Source organism: Columba livia, chromosome 3 (assembly GCF_036013475.1).
Source record: "Columba livia isolate bColLiv1 breed racing homer chromosome 3, bColLiv1.pat.W.v2, whole genome shotgun sequence".
Classification (NCBI taxonomy): Eukaryota; Metazoa; Chordata; class Aves; order Columbiformes; family Columbidae; genus Columba; species Columba livia.
This window is the reverse complement of record NC_088604.1, coordinates 70,280,998-70,300,249: the sequence shown is the minus strand read 5'-3', so window position 1 is coordinate 70,300,249 and position 19,252 is coordinate 70,280,998. Positions and strand designations below refer to the sequence as shown.

The 19,252-nt window shown below is 37.9% G+C and overlaps 1 protein-coding gene across 2 annotated transcripts in view; it reads left to right on the top strand.

The window, feature by feature from the left end:
- Positions 1-19,252, top strand: part of UTRN (utrophin) — a 372,502-nt gene that overhangs the window by 129,841 nt on the left and 223,409 nt on the right. For both annotated transcript variants that reach the window (XM_065057531.1, XM_021294904.2), the window contains 8 exons: positions 988-1,116; positions 1,278-1,448; positions 1,986-2,135; positions 3,383-3,520; positions 4,346-4,498; positions 10,499-10,690; positions 12,469-12,641; positions 16,754-16,904. In XM_065057531.1, the coding sequence (XP_064913603.1) occupies positions 988-1,116; positions 1,278-1,448; positions 1,986-2,135; positions 3,383-3,520; positions 4,346-4,498; positions 10,499-10,690; positions 12,469-12,641; positions 16,754-16,904 (1,257 nt within the window). The remainder of the gene's footprint in view (positions 1-987; positions 1,117-1,277; positions 1,449-1,985; positions 2,136-3,382; positions 3,521-4,345; positions 4,499-10,498; positions 10,691-12,468; positions 12,642-16,753; positions 16,905-19,252) is intronic.

The following is a 19,252-nucleotide window of genomic DNA, read 5'->3' as shown; positions in this document are numbered from 1 at the left end:
GAGCAGTCAGGTAGTTTACTGTTATTTGTAAATGCTGTAAGGATGATCCACAACTAAAAACTTCCTAAATTATGTTCATGTCTATTGATGAGTATTGTCCTTGCGCTGACTTTTTTAGGTTAAATTGTTCTTTCTAAGGTGAAGATATAAGATTCTTGATATAGAGCTATCATAGGCCTTCTCTTTTCCTTTTTTTTTTTTTTTTGGTCTAAAAGATCTAAGCTTAGCTGCTCTTTTTTGAGTAAGAAGCTCTGTGCTTAAGCAGGTTGGTACTTGTCTGAATTGGATAGATTTGTTTTGTCACACAGAATAACGTGGTGCTTCTATGGCACCTAGTCTTACAGTTTCTCACTGCATATGAAAGCAGACCTAATTAACACATCTACAGTGCAGTGAATTTTCTTAAAACGAAATATTTTAATCTGTAAAATATCCAACTTGACCATTATAATTTGTAGGTTTTGATGTAATCCCTTTCAGTTAAAGACAAGCAAGCATCAACAAAAACTACCAACAACCGCACATAATGCATACTGTTGAATCTGCTAGTGATAACTGAAAACATTGTGGGTTTTTTTGGTTGACTGTTGTGGTCTGGCTGTAATGTTAGTAATACATTGTCTTTATTTAGTCAGACAAATCACTTCAACTAGTTCTGTTTCCCTTTCTTTGATTTAGGAACAGTAATATTGAAGGGTCTAGGATGAAAATGGCATTCTTTTAAATACTTATTGAAGGTGAAAGGTAAAATCTAATTTTCAGTGTTCCTTTCCAAGGTGGATCCATAACACTCTATTCCACTGATCTTCTTATTTTTTTTTTTTTTTTTTTTTTTTTAAACTCATAATAATGGTTTTGGCAGGTTGTAGTTGTATGGCTTTTGTGTATGTGTTTTTTGTGGGGGTATTTTTCATTTTTGTGTTGGATTTTTTTGTAGTTTTTTTTTCAGTTTCTCACATTGATACATTTTTTTTAATCATTTTCCAGAATCATCAAAGCCAGCTGGAAACTTTTGATGAAAATGTTGCCCACATAAGTACCTGGTTATATCAGGCTGAAGCCTTGCTGGATGAGATTGAGAAAAAGTCAGCAAGCAAAAAGGAGGAGACTGTGAAGGTAGGAAATGTTGCTGTGAAGTAACCATTTCTGGATTCTAAATGCAATCAAGTCAGGTTTGCTGCCTGTTTGTGTTGTTTTTTTATTTTTTTCTCCTAGGGTAACCATTTTCTTTTTTTTTTTTTTTTTTTTTTTTTTTTTTTTTTTTTTTCATTTCTCAGCGCTTAATATCTGAATTAGATGATGTTAGTCTTCGAGTGGATAATGTGCGTGACCAGGCTATCATCCTAATGAATGGTCGGGGAGTGTCATGCCGTGAACTTGTTGAACCCAAACTGTCAGAACTGAACCGTAACTTTGAGAAGGTCTCTCAGCACATCAAAAGTGCCAAGGTGAGAATGAGCGAGCTTCAAAACATGCTTGAGGGGTCTATGTCAAAATGATGGCAAATGGCTTTAGAGGATAGATCTTTGTGTTAGAATAGCATTTTGCTGCTTTTGATTCTCTTTAAAGTGTAGATATTTGTATCTGAAAAATGGGCAGACTGATTTTAGACCAACTGCTTTTTTTACCTGAGCAGCAGGTAGGTGACTTGAGTTGCAAGAGAAAATTTACAAATAACTTTCTGTTATGAAGATTAAAAAAAATTATATATTGCAGTACATATTTATACGAATTGCAGAACACCACCATAAGCTAATGTGACGGGAGGTTTTTTGTTTGTTTTGAGACCAAAATGCTCAGATTGAATTTTGAAGGTAAAAGCTTGGTAATAGTGTTAGATTAAACAACTCTTGCAATTTTTTTAATGCTGATATCTGATGGTCCCGCATATGCCTGCTCATGGAGAATTGGCTTAAATCATTAAACACTGTGTGACAACTCACACTAAATTTTTAGGTTGAATGAAGTTTTATTTTGCTTTGCAGATACTTGTTGGCCAAGAACGACTTCCTGTCATGTCAGAGCCCCGAGAAGTCAGAGTAGCTCTTCCAGACCTGGAAAAATTTGAGAGTGATATACAGAATATGTTAAAAGTTGTGGAAAAGCATCTGGAGTTAAGTGGGGAAGATGAAAAGGTTTGTGGGCAGTGGAAGAATTAAATAATGGAGTATTTTGTCCATGTGTTACATTCCGCTAGACCTTGGAGGAGAATTCTGAGAATATCTTTTTAAGAAAGTAGTAGAAAATGAAAGGAATTACTAGGTTGTTAGAAACAGCGCACAGTTTTCACATAATTTTCCCATATTTGCTGTCTCTTGACTGGTGCATTGAGAGTAACCAGTTGTGCATCAGTCTGCATTTCCATCATGTTTTTATATATTTCAGGTAGTGAACTTCGGTTTCCATTTGTCTTCTCTCTTCTCTTTAAAGTAACTGTTTATGAGGAATCCTTCCTGTAAAAGTAATAGAGTGCAAGGCTGTTTGTTTTTTTTTTTTTATATCTAACTATCTGAACTTATGTTGAAGTGATTAGCTAATGCAGCTGAGGCTCTTCCTATGCATTTGACAATTTTGGGCCTCTAATCTATTGCATTGGGTAGATATTTTTTTCACTTTAAGGTTAAACTGTTGTGATTATTGAATCACAGTGTATAGGTCAGGCCAGTGAGTACTTGTGAGACGAAGAGCAAGTAAGAGTGCTGTAATAAGAATTTAGAACAAAATGTATATTTTTCTAGATTCTTATCTAGGGTCTGCTATTTACCTGTGTAAAGCTGTCATATTTTTGTTTGTATCTTGTCCACAAGAGCCTTGTTAGCTACAAAATTGGGTAAAGTCCTGCCAGGCCAGCCTATGTGCTTTCCTTTTAAGCTTGCGAAATATAAACTGAGCTGGAAAGCTGAATGTCAGTCTATAGAAAATGACATGTATAGTACAGAAAGCCATTTTTAAAAGGCCTCTGCAGAAGGACTTATTGTTATAGAACATATGCTTCCCTTTGTGCTATGTTTATAATTATTATGTTTTGGTGTGGGTTTTTTTTTTTTCTATTCTGCTCTGAGCTTGCTTATTATTGTCAAGGAATGCTCAGAATAGAAATGGAGCTGAAGTCATAGCATCCTCTCACTGTGGTGGCCTACTGCTGGCTCATTGAGTGAGGTTCCTGCAGGCTTCTCTTTCTGCAGTTTATGGAATGACCAAGCTGGATTTTAGGATTTGGTAGTTGTGGAGTAGAATTTCTGCTTGAATTTGTTTGGCTCACGTTTGGATAATAAAACAACAATTCAGTACCATTACTGTTAATATCTGAGCAGGTCATACATTCATTTTGGAAACCATAGCTGAGCTTTCTGTAAATAACACAGAATTGTGTAATTTTTAGCTGGACCAAGAAAGAGCTCAGATTGAAGAAGTTTTACAGAGAGGAGCGCAGTTGTTACAGCAGCCAATGGAGGACCATAAGAGAGAGAAGATCCGCATACAGCTGTTACTTCTGCAGAAAAAGTACAATGGTGTGCAGGTATGATTATGGTATTTACTGTAGTTAAAGCTCATATTTGCAGTTTTCCCTTTAGTATCCCACTTACAACCAGGTTATGAATTTTTTAGTGTATAAGATTTTTCTGGGGAACAGGCAAATGTGTATACACAAAGCCTGACTCTCTGAATATTTGCAATTCCAAAATACAAATTTTGTCATTCCAGAGTTTTTGGGGAGTGGCTTTGATTTTTTTAAAGTCCTTCTCACAGAGGGCCACCCTAAATATATTTACACAGATGGGTGCTGACAACTGGGCATTTGCTTCACTTGTCTTCACTGGCCTTCCAGCAGAGGTTTGTCTCCACCACCAGGCTGTGCGAAGAGTGACTATGTAGGCATACGTACACAAACATATTAGAGTTCCCAGCTAAAGAGGTTTGTGTGAATATGAGTCTCCTCCTGAATTCCTCTCGCTTCCTAGAGACGGTGTTATCTGCAATTGCGGACTTTCTAGTATGTTGCGGTGCTTTCATACACATGCCATATTGAAAATGTTTCTGTGTAGAACAAAGGGGATCTATATTCTTACATTCCTTTTAGCTCACCTGTTTGAATCATATTAGAGTTTCTAAGGTGAGTTGTAGCTCAGAGGCTGGGTAAGATCCTCAGGTTGGCTTTGATTACATCTTTGCAGATAAATAGAATATAGTTATTTAAAAAAAGAAATGGATACTGTTGCATGTTTTGGAATTAGCTTCTTCAAATGAATCCCTCAAGTATTTTTGTTTATCAAATAAATAAGACCTATTGTGTTCACTGCTTCCCTCTTCTTATACCATATTTTCCTAATTCACTGGATTGTAGGAATGCAGGTCATTTCAAAGGAGGCAGGTGGTAGAACTCTCTCCAGTGTTTTCCCAGTACAAGAAGGAACATGACAGTCTAATGAAGTGGCTGGATGAGGCTGAGCACCGTCTGTCAGGGCTGCAAGGTGTGGAAGGTGAACAAAAACTTCAGGTAAATGAGACTTTTTTTGTTTTTATTTTTCTTAGAGCAAACAGAGTGAACGCTAGGTACCGAGCCTTAGATATTAGTATATTAGGGTTTTATGGCTGTTCTTTTGACACCTTTGTGGAAAGAAGTGTTTTCATAATGACAACATTCATTTTTAATTAGGAAATTATCTATGTATACTAGTTTTGGATTTTTGCATAGTCATCATAGGTCCAAAATATCCTAGCCATGAGGCCCAAGTCTTAGATTGTGATCTGGCCAGTGTTGTTGAATTAGGACAGTTTCTCTTGCCAGTCTCATGTGGATTATGCTTAGCTGTTTTTGGTACCCTGTCTCAAACAACCTGATTCAATGTCTGTTTAGTGCAGGTGTGAAAAAGGCTACTTTAAGGCTTAAACTCAGTGCCTCTGCATCCTGTGGTCGGGATATTGTAGCTGCTCTGACGCTGCCTTTCACTGTCTCAAGTGCTTAGGGAGTGAAAACTACCCTCATGTGATTGATATTACTGTACACAATGAAGATTAATAAAAATGACAAAGGTTGAAGTATTTCTGATGAGAAGAGTTATGTGTGATAATGTGTGTGTGCAGGTCTTGACAAACAATTTCACAACTGATTTAATAGGATGTCAAAGTCTGATAAAATCTACTGCCCAGAAAGCTGTACATCTTAATCATGGAGGGTACAGATAGTCCTAGTTGTTGTGGGGTTTTTTTGTTTGTTTGGTTTTGTTTTGGGTTTTGTGTGTGTGTGTTTTGTTTGGGATTTTTGTCTTTTTTTTGTCTTTGTGGTTTAGTGGTTTTATGGGTGTTTGGTGTGGTTTGTTGTTTTGGGGTTTTTTTCATTTGTTTTCTTTCTCTCTATTTTTCATCCTTCCAAACACTTTGGTCGCATGGTAATTACATTAATATTTTAGGTAATAACAGAGAGGAACCTTGTGAAGCAGTAAGTAATTTCTTGGACAAGCTTGGGGGCTAGGCAATCTGTCAAGAACTCCTCAGTTTCTGCTTCATAATGAAAAACAATCAGTCTCTTTTTGACTGCTCCGTAACTTTTTAACACAGTAACAATTAACTTGGAGGCAGGGATAAAATGCTCGGGTTCCCTGAGAGACTTGCACCACAAAATGATAATGTGTTGCTCTTGGTTCCAAGCTGCAGTGCTATGTGGCTTCAGCTGCACATGAGAGCTGCAGACCTATGGCAGATGGTGTGCTCTCCTTGGTCACGTAGGCTATTCCGTATCAGATATGAAAGTAAACCTTTTAAATCTGATAAACTTTTTCAAATTATATCCTCCCATGGTGGCCCTGGGATTTCTTTACCTGTCTGACATCTGATGGCTCTGTTGTTCCCTTGTGGTCACTCCTGGTGTGCTGTGGTACTTGCACATGAGATCTTTGGGACTTATGCCAGGATATTTGTTTGAAAGAAGTGGGGATCCGTACACATTTAAAGTAAAATAACATGATTCAGTTTTTCTGTTTGACCATCAGCTGGTTTGAGTAAATCAATTACCACACTGAAAACGAAAACAGCTGCACCTGGGTGGTCCTTTGCTAATGGGAGCAGTCCAGTTGTGCCACAGACTGGCCTTCCTTGTCCCTGTTGGTCTCACTGCAGGCTGGCTGATCTTCTAAGAAAGACCCTTTGCCTCCTATAAAGCGCTTTTCTGTAGGGATATACTGCAGCTAATCCCTGGCACTGCTGGATCCATTCCTGGATTACTCCGTTTTGGTAAACTGGGTGCTGAAAGCAGAGTAACATGCAAATATGGATTACCATAGCAATTACAATAGACTAATGATGGAGAAACATAATCTTTGCTCAGAATTAGTTAAATTGTATAAAATTATCCTTTTACTCCCAGATGCAGTTCCTAGCCTGGCTGAGTCAGCTTGGCTTTCAGAAAGGGTCCACAGCAGTTTTCATGACTGCTGCATAGTTAGAAACTGCTACTTCTGCTTCATGTGCTTGTGCCTCTAGCTTTCTGATAGCTGAGTCGTGAGCCAGCCTAAGTGGCCTTATTTTACCCTTATGGCTCATTCTGTCACCTGCTTTACTAGTTGATCTTGAACACCCAAACTGGTATGGGACCATACAATTTCTAAAGCAAGAAATAGTGTTGCCAGATACCATTATCATTTTAGATGATCACAGTTGCTCCAGAATTTTCTTGGAGCTGGTGGACTTGACTGACCCTGATGCTAAAGTTCTTAAACAGAAACTGCCCCTCCCCAGTTTTTGCCATTCTGTTCTGTGCCTGAACACTCTTCCCTCCCCCTTCTTTAGTCAGTAGAGACTGGAAACCCCAGATGCATCCCTAGGGCCCCCAGACTACCAAGTAGAAAACTGCAGTGCTTTTTGCCCACCTTAGCTCAGGACAGAGAAGCACTAAATGAGTTCTTGACCCAGTGGTGTGCAGCTGGCTCAACCCCTCATGTTGATGTAAGAAAGTTGCAGGGAGCAGAGGAAGAGAAACTAGGTTTGAAATGAATAAACAAGGAGGGAAAGAAAGATTTCAGCTGCCAAGCTGGGGAGTAGGCTCCAATTAAGGCTTTCTGTAACACATTGTTTATGTTTTTGTAAATGAGTGTGGAGGAGAGGACTTATTTATGGTGCTTGAAAGTAATGTATATCTATGTGTTGATTTGCTGGAAGTAGCTCGATCATAAATATTGCTCATAATGTATTCTTCTAGGGATTGTGGAGTTAAATGTCTCTGAAATATTTGTAACCCTTCCGCATAGCAGGTACTTCTGATTAACCCTTGTTTTGCCACAAATATGTTAGCTAGAAAAGCCTGCATGAGAAGTTTGTTCCTTCTTTTTCAACCTTGCTTTTTAGTATTTGTCTAAATTGCTCTATTCTGACTTGGCTCAGAATGAGGGAAAGGAGAAATTAAACCTTGAATTGCAGAGGTAATTACTTGACTAAAGTTCCTGAGAGATTTTTCCCAGATTTCAGAAAACTGTTTTGAAGTGAAAATGATAATTTTGCAGATGGTGAATTTGCTGTTGCAGGCACAGTGCAGCTTTTCCTGTAAACTGAAACACAGATATCATCTTGAAGGTTCTTGAAGTACTATTCCTGTAATAAAGAAAACATGTTTGTTTGCCTATTTTGCTTTTTATAGGGAAGATTCCGGGTTACTTAAATGTGAACCATTAGCTATATTGAGCACAAATATGTTGCTTACTGATTGAAGTTATTAACCCAGAAAAACAAATAAAATAGACATTAGATTTTAGCTTTGGAAAACCTTTTCCTGGAAAACCGGCTATGAAATATTTTGTGTGTGAGAGAGCGGGTACAAGCAATGGTTAAAAAGCGAGCAAATCTGATCAAAAGGCTATTTATTTGCAAAGATGATAAGTAACGTGATTATCTGAGATGAGACTGGGCAAACACTTTTTGTTAAAATAATTATGTAGTTAAGCATGAAAGTTAAATTATTTAATTTTATGTCAATTTCTTAAGCAGTAACTGGGAAGCAAGTCAGAGTATCTCCTTGAGTTGAATCCTTGGTAGATTTTGTTTCAAAACATATTTCATTATAAAAGAGGAAAGGGGAAGAAAATCTGAAACCAAATTCTGTGCTTAAGAATTTGATCCCCCCCCCCCCCCTTTTTTTTTTTTAATTAAAAAAACCCAAACAAAACCCCCAAAACACAACAAACCAGCTTCCATGACATTTAGGTGTTTGATTTGTGTGAGACAGTAGTGTCAAACTTTTCCATTTTTTAGTACATCATGCTGCATTTTAGAAGCTGCCAGTCTGCAATGCAAGGTAGAGAACAGCTGAACAATTAGAACTCTGCTATAGTAAAGCACTAATGTGTTTGCCACTTACATATGCTCGCCTTTAAGAAGGAGGGTTGTGAAAGGAGGAAACATCATCTCAGTGATGGGAGGCAGCTGGAGATGAGTGTGTGCTCTGCAGGAGCAGCACCAGGAGAAATTCACTGCTCTGCAGAAAAGCACCAACCTGGCCCAGGACAGTGCTACTGGGGAAGCAGAAAGTGTCTGTATATGTCAGTGTTGGCAACAAGTGGAAAACAAGTTTGCTGCATGCCAATGGATGCTGTTTTAAATTTTGTGCAAGGTTTTTTCTAATGGGAGATAATGCAATGGGTGTGAAGTAGAAAGATAGTAAGTGACCTGTTCATTTGGATGAAGTCCAGATTCTGGACTGTCGCCTGTGTGAGAATGGGATTTGTGGGATGACGGAGAGTTAGAGAACACACCTTGTGAAGATATTGAAGGCAGCTGCGCTGTAGCATCATAGTGCTTGTTCAAGCTTAGGCTTATTCCACATTGCTGGGGAAAAGATACTTTGACTTGCATGAGTTTTGTCTGATTTCTTTGGAACTGAGGCTGTTCCTTCCACAGGAAATCAGCCTTGGGCTTTTGCTCCAAATTTCAGTGATAGAAACTGACAAAATGTGTACAGCACCTCAAGAAAATGTGTTTGGGGAGCATCGGGGACCGAGATGCTTGATTTGTAACTAAAGCCTATGGTTTTTACTGTGGTGTTTGCTTGCTGTACTGTTACTGAATCAAAAGCAATGCTAAGTATTTTACGATGCTTGTATGTAATACTTGTTTTCAGGAGATTCAATTTATACTTATGTGTCTGTACAGCCTATTTCTTTGGTATGCAATGAATGAAAAGTGTACCAAGTTTGGTGGTAAAGGTCTTGTGGAAGTACAACTGTATCCCCAGTTTCAAAACAAAAGAACAAACTAAACAACCCAAACTAGCGCAAAATAAATAAAATCCTTAGGAGCATTCACTGGATGAGAGGAATTCCTGAATGGTGAATATGTAGACACATATTTTCAGCTGCAGTCCTTTTTTCTTTTGAACTACACAAGCTGCACGTTTGATTCCAGTTAATTTGAGTAGTATACTTGAAATACTCAGAAACATGTGGAGAAGGAAGATACAAACAGGTGTTTGCAAACAACTTTGTTAGGGCTTAATATTTTACTGGTTGTCAGCTGTGCTAGTGATTTGCACGTGTGCACTCAGCTCAGACTAACTGCAGAGTAAAATTTACGGGTTGAAATTGCTGTGAACATACCTTTGTTCTTCACACTCTTAAGTGTATTCTCAGCTTTTAGTAAATCGTATAGTTGGGTGCCTCTGGCTTACTTGACTCAAATTCACTGAGTACAGGATGGTAGCTTAGTTAGCTTAGAAGTTACTTGAATTCTTTAGTTATTTGGAGGTGGGTTTACTTTTCGGTTGCTCATCTTAAACAACTGGTCTGTTTCCAGAGATGGGAACTGAATCCTGTTGGACAAGATACCTTTTCAGCAAAAAATTGCTTTCAGTCTTTGGAGTATCTGCTTCACCTAGCTCTGCTTGCCTTTGCCAGGCGTGGCAGAGTATAGCTTCTTGCAGCTGGTTTCCTAGTGCTTCAGATTCAGGCCATCATTTATGAGACAAGAAGAAGCTGCATTAAATTAATGTTAGTTCTTTCTTATCTGCTAACATGGTACTTGGCTAGATAATCTGGTCTTCCAGCCAGAGCAGATAACAATTGCTGAACTCTTGAGGAGTTAGAGTCTCTTATTGATGCAAAAAGCATATTGTGGAACACTCTTTAAAAAATGGTTGGGAACTGCGAGTGGGGGTGCTTATTGAAAAGAATGTAGAGAGTTAAAAAAAAGCCTGCTTCAGTAAATCAGTAGTTTCTGGGATGGTAAAGGAAGCAGACAGTGGGTTGTAATCACAACTAGATACAGGCTCAATCAAGAAGTGTAATTTCTGGAAACGGTAAGGAGCAAGGTGAGAGAAACCACAGTGCCCTTCTCACGCCCCAGAGTTTTAATAATAACGCAGGATCATTGTGATGTGTGATATCTACTGTTTTCTAAATTTTTGAATAAATATAGAAATAGTTCTCCGCTGGACTTGCAGCTTTCTGACTGATTTAGGATTTTTTCATAAAATTGCTTATTCTTTGAAATACAAAATGAACTTCCATGTTTTTAGGCGACCCCTGTCCAGCAGAGGTTAAAAGGACCCTTTGCAACAGGAGGAAGGACCTTGCCTTTTTCTGCTGAATACTTGGTTGAAATCAACAAAGTCTTGCTGGCCATGGCTGATGTTGAACTGCTGCTGAATGCACCAGAGCTAAATACTGGCATCTATGAGGATTTTTCGACTCAGGAAGATGCACTGAAGGTACTGCATGCCTAAGCATTATATTCAGAGAGCACAGGAGAAGGGAGTAGCAGAAGAGACAACCTTAGTGACTGTATAGCTGTATTTGTACTTTTGCTTAGTATGTTCAGGACCAATATGCACTCAAAATTAAATGATGAGACAGTTTTGTGGCTAATTTTTCTTTTATGCAGGATCTGGATACAGAGTGGAGCATTGTGGAAGCTGGGTGGGAGGCTGCGAGAAAAGGCTTTGACTTCTCTTGTTGGAGTAACTGTTGTGTTTTTCATCACATAGTGTACATAATATGTAGAGAAACACTAAAGCCAATCTACTTACGTTCATGCTTGGTCTCCTTAATACACCTGCTGTTCTCTGTGTCATGGGAAAACAGTTGCTCATGTGGGATGAGGCAGGAAGGGAGGTTCTTGACTTTTATATGAAGTTTTATATGAAGCCAGAAGGGAATGGTACTCATTCTGATTAGCAAAGCATCAATATGTGCTCAGTTTTAAGCTCCCATTTCACCCAATTGCCAGGTGGTGGATTTACCTGTGTGATTAATGATGAGGAACTGGTTAAGTATTTGCCCTTCTTCAAAGGGGGATGAATAAAGTATGTTTGAAAATATTGAATCCTAATGTCAAATGTGAGTTAAATGTGGATAAGTCCGAGTCCTGGTACGCAAAGGAGCACGGTACAAAGATTCCCACAGAAAATATCCATTGGAGTCGGGAATTGCACTTGGTGTGGTACAGTGTAGATGTGCCTCCATGGGCTAGGGTTCATGTGTCCTATTTGAGGTGATCAGGCTTTACTTCTCACCTAGAGCAGGTGTTATACAAGTCCTTTAAAAGCTTTTCAGAATTGCAGTCCACCTTTCTGAGTTTTCTTCATGCTGTGTACATGCTTTCATTCTTCTTTTCTTTTTTTTCTTTTTTTTTTTTTTTTCATAGTTTTCAAAAGCTAATAGTGGAATGATGCCAACCTTTGACAAAGTGGGTGACTCTTCTGTTTTGATGATATTTTCTTGTCCCTGTTTCCTTCTGTGCTCCCTTAAGTACAAATAGGAGTGTTTAAGATGGGTTTAAAATACTTTATTTTGGTGCAGGTATCTTGTATGATTTTGGAATTTCTGTATATTCTAAGGCTGTTTTCAGAAGAAGCAAATAGCAGAGCATAGACTTTTTAGAAGCATTATTGTTTTAAATTCAAAAAGTAAATTCCACTGTTTGCATGGACTGTTTGTTCTCTGAATACCAAGGCAGTCTTACAGCAGCACCTGGTATAAAGGTATTTTCAAATCACAGTTCAATGATATTTGGGATAGATTGCTTTACCTTTGTCATTTAAATCTACAACTTTTATGTAGCTTATGCTTTTGCAGTTCTGTGCATATGGGAGCTTACATGAAGCATATTAAAGTCACGTTTTGTGGCTCATTTTTTACATGAGGAAGGAATATATACCTTATCTTCATGAAATAGGGAGATTTGTTTAACAATGAAGATACTGCTGTTTTGTTCCTGCCCCTTTACCTCAGCAACAGGTTGAATATATACAATATTTAACCCTCTTCATAAAAACCTGAGGACACATGCTTAAAAGGTGTCATGGACTATTCAGTTCAGTTGCTAAAACTGATTTGATCTGTAAACTGTTGATGGCCATGGTCTTATTGTAGCCACTGATTTTTAGGAACAGTGTTTTGAGGAGATTACATTTTGGACTTTTTTTTTTCTTAAATTTCTTACTGGCATTGACTGTACTAATGGCTTGTGTCATTACTGTGCTTGCAGAACATAAAAGATATTTTGGACAAACTTGGGGATCAAATTGCAGTCATACATGAGAAACAGCCTGATGTTATATTAGAAGCATCTGGACCTGAGGCAATTCAAATAGGAGATGCACTAACCCAGTTGAATGCAGAATGGGATAGAATTAATAGAATGTACAATGATCGTAAGTGGTAAGTCCAGGTTGTTTGATTTCTGTGACCACGTGCTAAACATTTTATGTACTTGAACATAAGCATTTTACAAACATATCCTAATGATGAAGAGTTTGGGAGTAATCAACTTTAATATGTTAGTATTAAGCAGTAATTGCCAGAATTATTGAATGTTGAAACAGTTAACTTCCAAACTGTAGTTTGGGTGCTTTTATGAAGCTGATCGGTTTTACTTTATAAAATAGAATACTTTGTTTAAAAAACAAAATTTTCGTTTTGCAAAGGTATCACAAAACAAAGTTCTAGAAGAAAAATATTGAATAGGATTTATTTTAACAAATAATTCAAGGCTGCTTTTGAAGTAGGGAGGGAGTTTGAAAGGATAGATTCTTTAAATACAGCATGTATGGTAGTTGCCAATAACCTTTGTTGTTAATAATTGTAGATGAGAGATGACTGTATTAGAATATATTGTGGTTAAAACAACAAGAGAATATTAAAATCAATGCTTAAGAAAAAATGTATTTGCTATTTTCTTTCCAGAAAGAGAAAATATCTGTAATTTCATTCATGCCAAAGAAGCAGGACAAAAAAAGTTAAACCTAAACAGGGATTTCTACTCCCCCCTTACAGAAGATACTCTAAACTGAAAATGCCTTACTATCTGATACATCTTTAAATGTTTAAAACCAGACTCAGTACTATTTAGTCAAACTTGGTAAAGTGTGTCAGGCGTTTGAAGCTGAAACTGGTGAAAACTTGACAGGATTATGTGTGTTCAGGAAGCTACCGCTAAGCTGAAGGCACTCATGCTGCAAAACACAGTAGATGCTAAAATTGCTGCTGTGCAAAAAAAAACCTTAATGACTGAAAATGATTTTATAAAACTTGAAATGCAAAGGCTCATACTGTAGTTGACTTGCTTATACAGGATTTGCTTTTTAATGGTGATGTATTAATGCAGAAGTTCTGTAGAGCATAAAGCATTGTCTAGTCATGTTCAGCTGCTTTGTAACACCAGAAATCCAATATCAGACACATTTGGTAATGTAGTTTGAAGAGATATTTTTTTAAGTGTGTGTTGCAGATGCTGTTTTCAACTCTTTCTTCAAGAAATTTCTTCAAGAAATTCTGGGCCATTAGATCACTGAAGTATCAAGATTTCTAATAACTCAGTAGGCACCGTTGTTCAACTGTTTTTTAATTTAAAATCAAACAGTGGTGCCAGCTGGGTACCACTTTCTGTGTTCTTGCAGTTCGCCTGTGGTTACCTGCTGTATTTGGAGAGAACTGCTCCTGAATCTGGTGCCCATCTGTATTTATATGCCTGCAGCTATTTTGTTGTCTTCATAGATACAATAGATATAATGCACACTATGCCTTTCCCTCCTTGTAACTTAATTGAAAAGTTTTAGTTAATTTTATCCTATTGTAAGTATGAGTACAATTTAATTTACTACTTAAATTTCATTTCAATAAGTAGCCAGGGTTAAACAGAAACATAGTCTTCCCATCAAAAAATATAACTGTATCAAAGTGCAAGTTCAGTGTTTATGATTAGCTGGCAAAATGCAACTGATTACCTCCTCAGTTGGTTCACTGAATACAAATTAATTTTGAAATTCATAAAGTTCATAAAACACTGCACTTTAAGGAGAGTAACATTGGGCACGTTTTTCATACAGAAGGGAGTCATGGTCTAGCAATTTGACCTAAATTGGTATGTAGCTTCCTGAATATATTAAGTGCTACAATTTTATAGAAGGATATGTTTTGATTAATGAAGACAATATTAGTATCAATATTAAAATGCTGTATTTTATCATTAGTATTTTTATACCTTTTCTGTACTAAGAAGAATTTTTAATCAAGTTTATTCTTGTTTTTCCCAGTGTTTCCCTAAGTTTAAGCAAGAAGGTTAGAAGATTCTATCTCCTTAAAAATCTCTGGAGTGGGTGGAGATTTTTACAGAATTGGTAGAAACAACATCTCAATTTTGTGGCAAAAGGTGGATTTAAGTTTCAGAGGTAGTAATGATTTTGTGATTGGATGCCAGCTAAGTAGTAAAACCTCTGATATCAGCTCTGACGTAGCCAAGCATAAGTTGAATTAAACTGTACTTAACAAAGCTTTTAAGTATTCAACTAAATGTGGTTGACTTCAGTTTGACTTGAATATAGTAAAATAAAATGCGTTTGCCTGTGTATGGGCTTAATGCTTTGGTGGACTCCTTGTAACAACGCCGACTTGCTAATTCTACTTCTGCTGTGTAGTTTCCACCAGTGCTGAAAGTGCAGGTGACTTAGGAATGAGCTGTGGTTTGGAAGCAAGTGGATTCCTGGAGAGGAGGCAAGGAGTAGCCAAGTCTCTGTGCTGTAGTGACAGGGCTTTGGTACTTATATTTTTCTGCTGAGACAGTCTGTAGGGAAACAGCATCTGGTGCATCTGGCCCAAAACAGGAGTGAAACTTCATCTTGTGGCTCAAAATATTGATAGAACTGTAGGCTTGCAACAGAAACAGCAGGAGTTAAAGCTTTATATCTCAAAGCATTCTCTTCTAAAGTTCTAAAATTCTGGATTCTGAAAAAGTCACGTGTTCAAAACTCCCCTGGAAACGTTCATTTTGAAGGAAACCACTAAAATAGTCTTCTAAAGTATTTTAAGTGCTTAGAATCTCTCGTCTCATTACACGTGGAATGAGACACTATTGTGAGACAATATGTTCAGTGAGACTAAAATGCATGTGAGAAATAAAAAGAGAATGAGTTTTGGGATCGGTCTAGAGGTTGATCTAGTGTATTGAAGTGACATGTGCGCAGGAAACTGAAATGATAGAACTAGGAGATAGGGCCAGAAAAAATTAAGCAGATATTTTTAAGGCTTTCTCCTTTACTAGAATTGGCCTATGTGAAGAATAATAACAACCAAAAAGTCCTGTATGTGCCAAGAAGTATGGATGTCTTGATAAAAATGAGATATAATTTTGATTAAAATAATCTCACTAGGAGCTTTGAGATTGTTGAATTTAATTAGGGAAGAAAATAGATGCAATGGTAGCTCTTTAAAGTTTGGTTTCTAATATCTTTGATGCTATGCGTCTAATAATTTCAGATTATATCTGTATAGAAGTGATAACCCTGGAGTCTTTGCTGTTGGAATCGTTTGAGACACAATAATGGACTGCAAATGATGACATCTTTCTGCTGTCACATTAGAGGGTCCTCTGAGCAGGAGACCTGTCCTCCTATGTTTTAAAAGAAGAATATTTTTATTAGTTTGGCATGGGATACCATCCGGACTATTGATGTTGATGTAGATTTCATGTTGTTTGGTTCAAGTCCTGTGTCCTTTGAGACATCTGCCCTGTTTGCTTTACAATCCCAACAAGGAATTAGCAATCAACAAACCAAAAGCAAGCCACTCTCTCTATGCCTATCTGACATGGTTTCCTTGTTTAACATTCATGGGTTGTTTTTCTTAGATTGTAGTATAACTCTAATTTTAGTGAAAAAACAACCTCCTGACTGTAATAATTCAGCCTGTTCCATAGTAGAAAATGCTGCCCTTGAAGTTAAGCTACACATTAATTTGAGCCTGCAAAGATGGTAATAATAATGAAATGCCTGGTAAATTATTGTGTGATTAAATTGTGTAAGACCTACTTACGCAGGCCTACTGGTAATACAATTGGTTCTATATAATCAAAATGACCTTCGCTTATTAAATTCCAAACACCAGCACCCCATGGTTTATGAATTAAAAAAATCTGAGCAATTAGTCATATTTCATGTTCCATACTGTCTGATGTCTGAACCATTTTATAATAATAAAAAAAAAGGTTCTGCAGACCAGTTTGATGCAGCTAATCAATCTTTATTATTTTAAGTGAAGAAATGAAAGTTTACTTAGGACTACCCTTTTTTCCCTTCATCTGGAAGCTGTTGACGGTCTGCCATTGCCTTTTACCAGATGCTACTGTGTTAGAAAGCCATCAGTACTGGGTCTCTCTTACCCAGGCTGTGTGCCAGCCTCACTGTTGCACAGGGAAAGTTTCTACTCGCTGGAGTAGCAATCGTAGCCTTTTCACTGAAATGGTTTGGGTAATTTTTCAATGCTTTGTTTACACACAGTTGCTTTGATAAAGCGATTGAGGTGTGGAGACAGTTCCACTGTGACCTCAATGACCTCTCCCACTGGATAACGGAAGCTGAAGTGCTATTAGCCGATGCCCATGGTCCAGATGGCAGCCTGGACCTGCAGACAGCTGGGCTGCATCAGCAGGTATGTAAGATTTGTGCAGAAAATGAACAAGCTGGAAAAAGTCTAGATTTTTTTTGTCTAAGATTCTAGTGTTTGAAGTAGACGTGTAGATTTGAAATGAGGTAATGCAATTACACTTTAGAAAGTGGTAACTCTTAAAATTTCGTTTTCAATTACAGTCTAAAATGATTTTTGGGGAATATCTCAATTCCTGCTTATTGTGTGAGGTTTTATGATGACTCTTAGTACAGATGGGTTTGAGATAATTTGATAGTTCTAATGTTGGCATAATTTTTTGTTGTTTTATAAGTTTCATTACAGCTTTAAAAATATGTTAATTGGTTAAGAAATCCAGTATATTATTTCACATACTTTCTAATCATAATTAAAACAATGAACCCCCACACTGCTCAGTTGTAACTTAGCAATTTTTTTTTTTTAAACTAATGACTTTGCAAGATCATGCCTTGCATAACCAATCTGGGAAAAGAGAAGATTCAAATTACAGATGCGTTCACAGTATCACAGTATCACAGTATGTTTGGGATTGGAAGGGACCTCAAAAGATCATCTAGTCCAATCCCCCTGCTGGAGCAGGAACGCCTAAGTGAGGTCACACAGGAACATGTCCAGGTGGGTTTTGAATGTCTCCAGAGAAGGAGACTCCACAACCTCCCTGGGCAGCCTGTTCCAGTGCTCTGTTACCCTCACTGAGAAGAAGTTTTTTCTCAAATTTAAGTGGAACCTCTTGTGTTCCAGCTTGATCCCATTACCCCTTGTCCTATCATTGTTTGCCACCGAGAAGAGCCTGGCTCCATCCTCATGGCACTCACCCTTTATATATTTATAAACATTAATGAGGTCTCCTCTTCTCCAAACTAAAGAGCCCCAGCTCCCTCAGCCTTTCTTCATAAGGGAGGTGCTCCACTCCCTTAATCATCTTGGTTGCCCTACGCTGGACCCTCTCCAGCAGTTCCCTGTCCTTCTTGAACTGAGGGGCCCAGAACTGTACACAATATTCCAGATGTGGTCTCACCAGGGCGGAGCAGAGGGGAAGGAGGACCTCTCTCGATCTACTAGCCACTCCCCTTCTAATACACCCCAGGATGCCATTGGCCTTCCTGGCCACAAGGGCACAGTGCTGGCTCATGGTCATCCTGTTGTCCACCAGGACCCCCAGGTCCCTTTCCCCTACACTGCTCTCTAATATGTAATTTCCCAACCTATACTGGAACCTGGGGTTGTTCCTGCCCAGATGCAGGACTCTACACTTTCCCTTGTTAAATTTCATCAGGTTATTCCCCGCCCAACTCTCCAGCCTGTCCAGGTCCCGCTGGATGGCAGCACAGCCTTCTGGCGTGTCAGCCACACCTCCCAGCTTAGTGTCATCAGCAAACTTGCTGATAGTACACTCTATTCCCTCGTCTAAATCGTTAATGAATATATTGAATAATATTGGCCCCTGAGGAACTCCACTAGATACTGGCCTCCAACTAGACTCCGCACCATTGACTACCACTCTCTGGCTTCTCTCCTTAAGCCAGTTTGCAACCCACCTCACTAGTCTATTGTCTAGACCACACTTCCTCAACTTAGCTGTGAGGATGCTGTGGGAGACTGCGTTAGGTTTGATTGTTTCAGACTTCAGTTTTGGAATTTAATTCCTTGATGTATTTCTCATCATTATGGAAGAGCAGACTTTTCTGTTTAGCTAAACTAATTTACTTCCTTTTAAATAAAGAGAATAAAACATAACTTTAAGGATCAGATTTTTTTGTTTGTTTGTTTTCTTTTTGGAATAATGGTTATCCAAAAGGTAGGTATGTGTTGCTAAAGAAATGTATGTTCTACCTGACATACAGTTTGTATTTTATCCGTGTTGGTGCTTGGAGTCTTCTTCCAGGGCATTTCTCTTCTTTCTTGAATCATTTTATTCCTGATCTGGCTGGGAATAAATTTTCACAAACAGTGGAAGGTTTGATCCTGACATCCTCTGACTTTCTTTAGTTTCACGGACCTTCTGTGATATCTGGGGACCCTGGCAGTGCAGCCATAATTATCCTAGCTAAAATACTGTGAAGTTACAGAAATAGTCAAGGACATATGTTATGAAAAGAACTGGTTAAAAAAAAAAAGTCATACCATCTGTTAGCACTACTAGAAAGTGCTGTACATTAAAAGGAAAGGAATCACATGAGTGTGAATTCTAGCACTGATGGTTTAAATGAATTCTTGTGAGTAGTATTTGGCAGCCTATGCTGCTTTTTATGACACTTATTAGAAAATTGAACTAGATTCAATAACAGATTCTTAATAACTTAAATCAATAGCATCCAATTTTAAGTAAGATAGGTTTAAGTGCCTGTTTA